Genomic DNA, 11,233 nt, shown 5'->3' on the forward strand with positions numbered 1-11,233 from the left:
AAAAGATTAAAAAATGAATATCTCACACTAAAAGATCTGCAAATCTGTGGAAGAATCTTGAAGAATGGTATAATCATCAAGTCTAATATGAGTGGACATACTTGCGTCTATAGAATTTTAAATCCATAAATAAATACAATTCAGCAATGTTCTGAATTACCTCACGAATGAAATTATGTAGAAAAAATAACTGATAATAACATGTTAGATAAAACTTTTTCGACCTTCCATGTCTCAAATGTGCTCCTGCAGCAGCAGTATCAAAAAAAATTAAAAAAATCCTGAACTAATTTCTTGCCTTCTTGTTACTTTGCAAAACAATAAATTATTTTTAAGAAATCATGAAGTGCGCCAGTTAGCGCAGGCGCGCCGCCCCATTTACTGAAGCAAATGCGACAAATTATAACTCTTAAAATAGATAAATGACAAGACTTTAGTAAAAAGAAAAATTATAGAAGAAAAAAAATTATGTTCACAAGAAAGAATCTCACCAGAAGTGGGATAAAGAAAGAAATAATAGGAAAAATAAATCAATAGAGGATAAATCCTTTAGTCGCAAATTATTTTTGATATTGGGGGCGGAAATGGTGTTTTTTAGGATTATGGATAATAAGAGTGTTATTCTCAAATGTGAAACTTTTTTATTTAAAATGTAGAAATCGGACCCTCCGATTTGTTTGGGAATAAAAATCGGACCATCCGATTTATAAAGAACAAAAAGTCAGACCTTCCGATTTGTAAATTTTTTTTAAAAAAAATCATAACAAACAAATCGGACTCTCCGATTTGATATTTAAAAAATTTTAAAAATCAAGTTACAAAGTAATTGGTAGCTCCGATTATTGATTCCCATATTAAAATAAAACACATGCACACACCAACAGAATTGAATTGCACATATTTATTTTCCATAATAAAAATTTTTAGCCTACTTTCGTTGTGGTGGAAAGGACCATTGGTCATGTACCTGTCGTACTCCAAGACACTTAATTGATTTTTATCAAGCATCATTGAAAAAGAATGACAAAAAAAAGAGACCAATTTTGTTTCGAAAGATTTTGTTAAAAATTATATTACTCATTATGAAGTATCTGATTTTTTTAAAGATTTTGAAAAAAATATTAATTATTTAATCAATGATAAAAAAAAGTTTAAAATTGGGTTCATTAAGTTCTTATGTATTAAATAATGTAAGAAACTTTTTGTTAAGTTTTATTTTCTATGCATTTAAATTTTAAGTATGATGTATATAAATAATGTTTAATAAAATATTAATATTTATGTTTAAGAATTTCAAAATCTCTAAATGCGTTAAATTTTATAATAATAATAATAATAATAATAAATTTTTTAGTATATGATACTATTTTTATGTACAATATTTTTTAAAAAAAATAATTCCAATCAGAAATATAATTTTACTTCGCATATACTTTTACTTATTTTATTATTATTATTTGTCTATATAAAAAAATTGGCAAGAACATATAATAAAGATGTTTGTCTTGCGGATAATGTAAGTTCGCATACTATTCTTAAATGTAATATATATTACTCATCTTGTACTAAAACAAAAATATGTTAATACCATTATTGGCCCAGCAATGTGATAAAAGGTTTTAAAAGAGCTATAATTTTATTTTTCGATGTAACAAAATTCACAATAAATGATGCACTATTGTCTACTAAGTCCCTAAGAAACTTGTTGAATTTTAAATATATTCGCCGAAATGGATATCATTTTGAAACAATGAATGTGAAAAATCATGAGTACTTGTGTATTACAACTCATGATTTAAATAAAAAAGTTATACTAGAAAAGTTATCCTTACTTTCTTCTAGATTATATTATACTAAAATCAATGCAATTGAATCACATGTCATTGTAAACCAGAAGTTTACTAATCCAAATAAATTCATAATTTGGCATAATCAATTGATACATTCTGAAACAACCATGATGCAGAGAATTATTGAAAACTTTCATGGATATTCACTAAAGAGTCAGAGAATTCTTCAATGAAGTGAATTTTATTGTGTTATATGTTCTTAGAAAAAGTTAATTGTAAGACCATCACCAATAAAAATTAAGTTTGATTCTCCTAAATTTTTAGAAAGAATTTAAGGAGATATATATGGACTAATTCATCCACTATATAGATCCTTTAGATACTTTATGGTCTTAATAGACGAATCCTCGAGATAACCACATGTGTGCTTATTATCATCTCGCAACCTGGTGTTTGCTAGATTACTTACTCAAATTATTCGATTAAAAGCACATTTTCCAAAAAAATTCAATCAAAGTAATTCACCTTGATAATACTGGTGAATTCACTTCCTAAGCCTTTAATGCTTATTGTATGGTTAATAGAATAAGTGTTGAACACCCAATAGCTCATGTTCATACACAAAAAAGATTAGCAGAATCACTTATTAAACTTCTTCAATTAATTGTTAGACCCTTTATTTATGAGAACAAATCTTTCTATTTCTGTTTAGGACATGCAATTTTACATACTATAGTACTTATTCATTTGAAGCAAATAAGTTACCATTAATTCTCTCTTCTGTAATTAATTTTGGCCAGCAGTAAAATATTTTTCATTGAGTAAATTTGGGAGTGCGATATATGTTCCAATTATCTCACCTTTTTGTACTAAAATGGGACACCAAAAAAATTAAAAATTTGTGTGGGATATGATTCTTCTTCTATAGTGAGGGATCTTGAGATACAAATAGGAGATGTGTTTAAAACTCGATTTGTAGATTGTCGTTTTAGTGAATCAATGTTTCTAACATTGGAGGGTGAGAATAAATCACTTGAGAAAGAACTTAATTGGAATGCATCATCGTTAATGCATCTAGATCCACAATCAGTACAATGTGAACTAGAAGTTTAAAAAATTATATATTTGTAAAGAATAGTAAATAAATTATCTGATGCATTTTTCGATACAAAAGAGGATAACCAAATCTTACATATTAGCTGAAAATATCCCAATTCAAACTAATGTTCCAATTGGACAAATAGCTACTAAAGTGAGTACCCGCCACCAATTGGTTCCAAAAATAAAAATTCTCAAAAAAAAGAGAGGTATTTGATATTACCAAGACAAATGGTACTCCTGTTAAAAAATATAAAGAACATAGAAGAGACACTAGTAAGTGTCTAAAATTCTGATATAATGTTGATGTTAGAAGACGTTTAAATACTTGAAAATTCTGAAAATTGTGAAAATGATGAGATCTCGATAAATTATATCTTTATAGGAGAAAAATAGAATGAAGTAAAAGCATTATCAACGAAATATTTGCATATAATGTGGCATTACACATCATGCATGAAAGTAAGACGTTATGAAGAATGTCGACAAAGAAATAATTGGCCAAGATAGGAAGAAGTTATGAAGGTTGAGTTTGACTCACTTGCAAAACGTGAAGTTTTTGGACCTGTAGTCCGTACACCAGAAGATGTAAAACATGTTGGATACAGATGGATATTTGTGAGAAAACGAAATTAGAAAAATAAAGTTGTACATTACAAAGCTCAATTTGTGGCACAAGATTTTTCATAAAGGCCTGGTATATATTATGAAAAAACTATTCCCTTATAGTAGATGCAATAACTTTGCGTTATTTGGTCAGTTTTGGTTCAGGAATTTAATCCAATATATTATGTCATCGTGTGGATTGATTGACCATAAAATAGCTCCAACTATTCTGTTTGAAGATAATATAGTATGCATTACTCAACTTAAAAGTGGATACATTAAAGGTGATAAAACAAAATATATTTCTCCTAAATTTTTCTTCACTCATGATCTTTAAAATTAAGAAACAATTAATGTCCAACGGATCTGCTCAAGTGATAATCTGACAGATTTATTTACAAAGTCACTTCCAAAATCATCCATTAAAAAATTGGTATATCATATTGGGATGTGCCGACTTTGAGATATTAAATAATGTTGACAAAAGGGGAAGGTTGTACTTTTTTTTCTTGGTCAGGTTTTTATTCCTATTAAACTTTTTTGACAAAATTTTTAATGAAGTAGTACTCAAATGAAATTAATGAAAGAGAAAAGGACAAATAGGTCCCTGACCTTTTGCCCCGCAGACATTTTCGTCCCCGAGCATTTGAAAATACTTTTAAATCCTCGATCTTCACAAATCTCGGACGGATGAGTCCCTCCATCCATTGCCTCCGTCAGACCCAACGGAATAGTCTAACATGGCTACCGTTCTGATGACGTGGCATGACGGGTTGACACGTGGACTGCTGACTAGAAGGGTACTTTCAAAAATTGGACAAATAAGTCCCTGTACCTAAAAACGACGTAGTTTTTAGAACCTGGAGCCTTGCTTATTCCTTTATTCTTCATCTGTCATCTGATTGAAAAGCCTACAACCTTTGTCGATCAAGCCAGAATGGCAGCAAGCTGTGAAAATGACCAAAAATATGATCTCACTAGACCTCGTGCCGGATTCAATCAACTCTGCAAATTGTTTCAATGCTTCTTGACTTCTTGTCAATGTTCATTTATTGCATTCTGCACCATCTCTATACATCCCATCTGATTTGGCTTCCATCAATGTATTCATGGATCCATCTGCGATAATCAAGAAGCACAAGACCGACATCACGTTCAAAACCTGATGCCTGCATTTCATAGAACATGTCAAGTGATTCACTCAAATTTCGAAAATTGGAATTGCACCAATCCACTTATCATACTAGTCTAAGAAACAATGTCCTTCTTAGACATTTCATCAAACATTTGCCTTGCATCATCAAAAGACTCACATTTCATATACATATCCATCACATTATTGCCTACCTCTAATCGACCCAGTTTCGTACAAGTCCCGAATATGCTAACAATAGTTGCCACATTAGGCTCAACATTCATTCTCAAAAACAATGCAATGGCTTTTTCAAACAATCCATCTTTCACATACCCAAATATCAAATCAATCTAACTGTCTAAGACACCACATTTCTTATGGGCATTTCATCAAACACCTTGCAAACACTATACTTGTTTCAAGTTGCTTCAAGCTCCAATCAAATTGTTTCAAGTAATTGCAGGAGTAATAAACCTCAGTGACATCATTACTGATAAAGTTTGAAATTTTAGAGATAAGTAACTGGAAACAAGGGCAGAGATCAATAATTGTGAATGGATTTGCTTGAATGATCTCAAATAAAATTCGATCATATATTTTTAGGTATAAGGACTTATTTGTCTAATTTTTGAAAGTATCCTTCCAATCAGCAATCCACGTGTCAACCTGTTATACCACGTCATCAAAACGGCAGCCACGTCAGACTATTCCATTGAATCGACGAAGATAATTGGACAGAGAGACTCATCCGTCCAAGATTTGTGAAGGTCAGAAATTTGAAAGTATTTTTAAATGTTCAAAAATAAAAATGTCCACAGGACAAAAGATCAAAAATTTATTTATCGTTTTCTCTTAATGAAATTTGATAATAACACTTCTTTTTCTATATAGATATATGCTACAACATATAATAGTAATAATATATATAAATCATGTCAATATAATAATATTAGTAAATATTAATACTAAAATTTTTTATTTATATTTTTTTTATTTTATATTTATTTCTTTCTCCAAAATTTATTTATTTTACAACACCTACTATAATTTTTTGGAAAAGTCTATAGAGTCGACAATTTTATTGCATTTTGCCCAGTATGTAACCAGCACAGAAAGGTGAGTCATTGGATAAAATTTCACACCAATTTCACACCATCAAATTATTATTAATAGCTAATTAATAGCTACCAATCACAAATATTGCTGCTTCCTAATATTGTTCTAATTTTTTTAATGACATTTTCTTAATACTGAATGAATGTCATTTAATCAAGGCAAAGAGTATATGCATATTAAACCATTCAATCCGTGAAGTAAAAATCCACCGATCGTTCTCGTTGGAGGATGGTTGCTCATGAATCATGAGCGTTTAGCATGTACAACTTGCTAAATTCTAAATTAGTTATTCCTAAGCACCACTTAGTTTGTTTACATAAAAAGTGAAAAAAACAAATTAAATACTCTTCGGAAACTACACCAGAACATGGCTGCTATGGATCTGGGATTGCAGAGCACCACACACGTGTCTAATTTTATTGCTGTTTATTAAGATTGTCAACATCTGGATTTTGCCTAGTTACTTGTACCCGAAGTTCCACATGGTATTCTATGTCGAGCGAAGAAATATTCTTGCATCATATTTATTTAATTAATTAATTCCCAGACGCACCAGACTTGGTTGAAGTGAACTACTATATTCCTATACAAAGAATCTAATTCATAAGCAGGAACTGGATAGATAGTTCCTATTTGAGGAAGGAATGATCACTGAAACAGAAAAAGTGGGGCAGAACACATCCAAAATCATGATAAAATATACAAAGATTGCATAAATATATTTATATTAATAATAATAATAACAATAACAAAAGAAGGAGATGATTAGAGTAAGAGGAAAGAGATAACAATACTATTACTATTACTAAACATATACCAACTAGTTTAACACATGAGAATTTCATCATCATCTTGCTACCTATACAAAAGGCAAAAGCTCTGAAAAATCATTGCTTGCTTGTCTTGATTTTTCCCAGATAATCAGAGATTGTGATATTCAGCCATAACATAAGGACGATATTTACAGAAATTAGATGGTTGGTGTTGCTTTGCATGCTTCCAAAATAAAAATGATGTCTCTTCCCTCACACACTATGCACACTGCGGGGGCAAGAAACCAATCCCCCCAAAATGGAATCACTTGATCAACTCAGAAACCCACCCCACATCCGGAGCTCCACCCGAACCGGAAGCCGAACCATCCAGAGAATTCTCTTTGCTCAACTTCTCGAACATTCGGGCCCTTATGCCCCTCCCAGACTCAACCCTCTCCATAACTGGCTCCTCAAAGCAGCAACTCTGATCCCAAACTTCAAAGCAGTTCACACCACTGCCACCTGGCCCCTCCGTTGGTGTAGAAGGAAGGCTACAGAATCCGGATCGGATCATGGGTCCCCGGGGAGATCCGTACCCGGGAGACCCCATTGGAACATTCCATGAGGAGGGTAGAGACTTAACCTTACTCAGCTGCAGATTCCGGAGAGAGGCCATCATCTCGCTCACATTCACGGACCGCCCCAACGACCGATTCGCCGGCGACATCGGCGGGGAATCTTCCGCCGGCGGAGAATCCGATCCCGGAGAAGACAGAAAAGGCAGCGTCTTCGCACACGATGACTCCATTGCATGCCTCAGGGGGGAACCGTCATAGGAATCAACGCTACGGGGACTGTGCTGCGGCAGAACCCTGAGTTGCTCCGGCGTGTGAGCGAAGAAGCAGACCCTCCTCCGGCAACTGGTTCCGTCCTTGCATGGCTGCGTGCGGTAGCGCGCGGGATGGAGCCAGCACTCGAAAACGCCGTGCGCGTACTCGCATGCGTCACCCTTCTTGCAACCACCCTTACGGAAATCGGGGCACGCGGCGCCGGAGTAGTGGAACTTCCTCGGGTCACGGCGGCGAGCCTTCTCTCCAGGGTGGGCGTACGGACACTCCGTCCAGTCATGGGACCTGCCACGCGCGCACCTCCTCACCTTGAACTCGAACATACGGAAGTGGTCGCACGAGTATGCGTCCACCGGCGCGTCGATCTCACGCGCAGCCTCAGAATCGGAGTCATCGTCTACGACGTCGTTGGAGGGAAGGTAGCGCTGCAGCGCGGAGATGGCTTCGTGCATGTAGTAGGGAGAGTAATCGGCGGCATTGGAGTCGGAGTGTACGGACAGTCTGGTGCCAGAGAAGGGGGAATACATCTCCGCCGTTGGATCATCAAGGAGCGGTGGCCACGGTGGCACATGGACGGTTGGATTTGAGCGGTGTGACTCACCCAGCATCATGGTTGCGTTGGTGTGATTAGTTATGGTTATGGTTTTGGCTTTGTTTGCATTCGATGGAGTTTTGTTGTTTGCACAATACCCGGCAAGGTTAGGGACCCGTTTATAAACTGCCTCGGTTGAGGGATATTTAACCGTGGTTTGGTTTTATTTTATCCCAAGTTAACCATGGTTGGGTTTAAAAATGTGTGAAGTCTGTGAGCTCTGTGCAGTTAAATGTGCAAGGTGACAGGTTGCGTGATTGTTTGCCACGTAGACGGCGAGGTGTAGGTGCATTGAAACTGTAGGGTGAGGCCATTGGTTGGTCATGTACACGTAAATCACCCAACCTCAAGCGGTGGACACTGGACCGTATCGTACGCAACAGGGGTAATTTGGTAAATGCATCAGTAGTACTGTGGACTGCATACACTCTTTTATTTCATTTAAAAATTAAAAATCCAATTATGAAAGGTTTGATACTTATTGTTATTTACTAAATTTACTAAAATAATAAGAGCATAGTAGCTAGACATAGTTTTGATTTGGTGTTGATACCCGAAAGTAGGGGCAAAGCCCACAGTGGGGGTGGGAGTGAGCAGAGAGTAGTTCGATTTCTGAATTAAAATTAAAAACCGATGGGCAAAGAAAGAAAAAGTGTTGGATTTTATTTATGGCCCCTTTATAAAGTCATAGGAAGAGTTTAATGTGGGTAGGCATGTTATTCAATTCCCTTTCGTCGGTTCAAGACTTGGAAAGTAAGAAAGTAACGCGTGCTATCATCACACACTTGGTGGAATTGGATTTATCCCTCAACCCTTTTGTTACATCATTGGTTGATTCACCATCACTAACTCACTGTTTTAATAACCCTTCAACACATTCATCATAATATCATTATTACTTCTTAATTCTCATGAAAATTTCACATAGCGAATTGGACTTATTTCATGTTTTTAACACAAATTTATGTAACTTAACCCCCACAGCTACAAATAAAGCTTGCTTAAAAAATTATATTCTAGTTAAAAAATAGTTGCTAATGTATTTTTGATAGAATAGCTAGTGGTGATTCTCCTCGCCCACGGGGGAGGTTGAATCACTTTAATGTCAATATCTATGAGGAGGCTACGGTTTCGGGCTAATGATCACATTGACTACTTTAGCCATTTTAGTCCATCCCAAGCTCCTTCTACATTTTTATCTTTTGGGTGTCTTCTACGTACCTTTACTTTTGTCTTTATTATTAGATATTCTTTTTAATAAAATACAATAAAATTATTATTATTATTATTATTATTATTATTATTATTATTATTATTATTTAAAATAATAAAATACAATAAAATTTAAATTTTAAAAATACTGTATTGCACTTGCTCTGATAACTAGCAGTAAATTATTATGATTCATGTATCTTTGTATAACCATTTGAGCTGATCTTATATATTGGTATTGGAAATGGCATAACAAAAAGTTTGTTTGGATGAGTGTAAGATGTCATGGTCATGAGGCACTTGAAGATATCATCAATGGATGCGAACATTTTGGTAGACAATCCAATTGGGATGACTAAGATGTTTTGGAGGATAGCCATATATGCACAAGAACTTGTACTACAATATATTGTTCTGAATCCATTAAATTCTATGTTACTTAGGTATCATCTCTCTTGGGACCGGGTGCGGGGTTGGTGATTTCAATTTACCACTTCTAAATTGAAGAAAACAACCTTCCAATTGTAGAAATTGGCATTACCGAATCCTTGGAATCCAATTCCAAATCATCTATGCTCCTAATCCAATCCCATTTCTTCCTGTTCCGTGAAGCACACTAACTGATGGTATTTGGTATCAATCACACCATCATACATTATTGACCTCACATACATCTATATGTATACTACCATCGCATTTAATTTGATTCATAATTCTATCCCTCTAGTACTCGTCATATATAATGGGTCTCAGTTTTTGGGAAATAAACATGTATCGTCATTCGTCTGACAAATCGCAATCTCTTGCCAAACTTTTATTTTTATGGAAATATTCCAAACTAAAAGTGGCCAAGAACAAAACATATTCATGATAAAACGAATAACTTTGTAGCTTGTTTAGGTCACTTTAATTTTTGCGCTTTGCATTGCTCTTCTTCTCCGTTCCATTTATTATTTTAGCATATATTATTTGCAAATAAATTAACGATACAATCTTAAAAAATTTATAATTAAAATTTGAACTTTAAATTATACAATTATTAATTAACTAATTAAAAAATACTTTATGATGCTGAGAGAAGTACTAAAAAGCTAGTGACACAGCAATATAGTTGTAAGCATAGGTTATTGAAATAAAAAAAATATTTTGTGGATTATATATTATGTCAAAACGTTTTTTACTATTAAATTAAATAAAGTGTAACTTTCTTCTGAGATGCGTTTTATATCACATTTAATTATGATAAAAAATAATTAAAGTCTTAACTCATCCTATTAATTTTTTTGATTTTTAGATAAATGAAATTCTATTTTTTTTTATCTTTTTCTGATATTCAAATATACTTATATACACATTACATAGTACATACACATGTATATAATTAAAAATATAATAAATTATAAATCTCTACCAAAACTATGAAAAAAATGTCTAATTTGAAATACAATAAAAAAAAAACGTGTCACTAAGTTATTCGCTTGTATTGCTCATCCCATTAAATTTAAGTAATTTATTCACTTATCAAAAAAGAAGGAATAAGAATAATTGCTATATAGAGGCCGTGTGATGTTCTGTTTTAGGTGAACAATTATTGGTGTAGTATTCATGTAAGGCAAGGTAAAGAGAAGGATGAAGTGTGATTGTGAAACAAAATTAAAGTGGTTAGGGGGCACAGGGTGAGATAAAGGCGTTGCCAAAGTTGAAGCAGCAGCCATAAGCACGAGGAGTGCCTTACGGACTCCCTAAACCAAATATATTCCTTTCTTTTTTGCCTCCTAATTTAGCGAAATTGTTGCACCATCGTTGATTTCACATTTTTTATTTTTAATATTGGCTTCATAATTATATTTTTTTAATTATAAACGGTTGAAATGTTAATTTTAAATGTAGAATCGTATAATTTAGAGTTCAAAAATCCGAATTTTTAATTTCTAAAAAATATAAAAATAAAAAATAACACAAAAATCAAATCTTTTAATTTTTTAAATTAAATTCTCTGATTTTTGTTTTAAAAAATATTAAAATTTTTTTTCATAATTTAAAAAAATATAAACAAAATTATAATATTTGTAAAATATATC

At 33.3% G+C, this 11,233-nt stretch overlaps 1 protein-coding gene across 1 annotated transcript; it reads right to left on the reverse strand.

The window, feature by feature from the left end:
- Window positions 1-6,453: 6,453 nt before the first annotated feature.
- LOC112790685 (zinc finger CCCH domain-containing protein 20) lies at window positions 6,454-8,844 on the reverse strand. The gene has a single exon (XM_025833203.3). It carries the CDS (start codon window positions 7,957-7,959, stop codon window positions 6,823-6,825), a length of 1,137 nt encoding a protein of 378 aa, XP_025688988.1. The 5' UTR covers window positions 7,960-8,844; the 3' UTR covers window positions 6,454-6,822.
- Window positions 8,845-11,233: the final 2,389 nt, after the last annotated feature.

This window comes from Arachis hypogaea, chromosome 3 (assembly GCF_003086295.3).
Source record: "Arachis hypogaea cultivar Tifrunner chromosome 3, arahy.Tifrunner.gnm2.J5K5, whole genome shotgun sequence".
Lineage (NCBI taxonomy): Eukaryota > Viridiplantae > Streptophyta > Magnoliopsida > Fabales > Fabaceae > Arachis > Arachis hypogaea.

Coding starts and splice junctions, on each gene's coding strand:
- LOC112790685 (XM_025833203.3), bottom strand. CDS start 7,959: ATGATGCTGGGTGAGTCACACCGCTCAAATCCAACCGTCCATGTGCCA.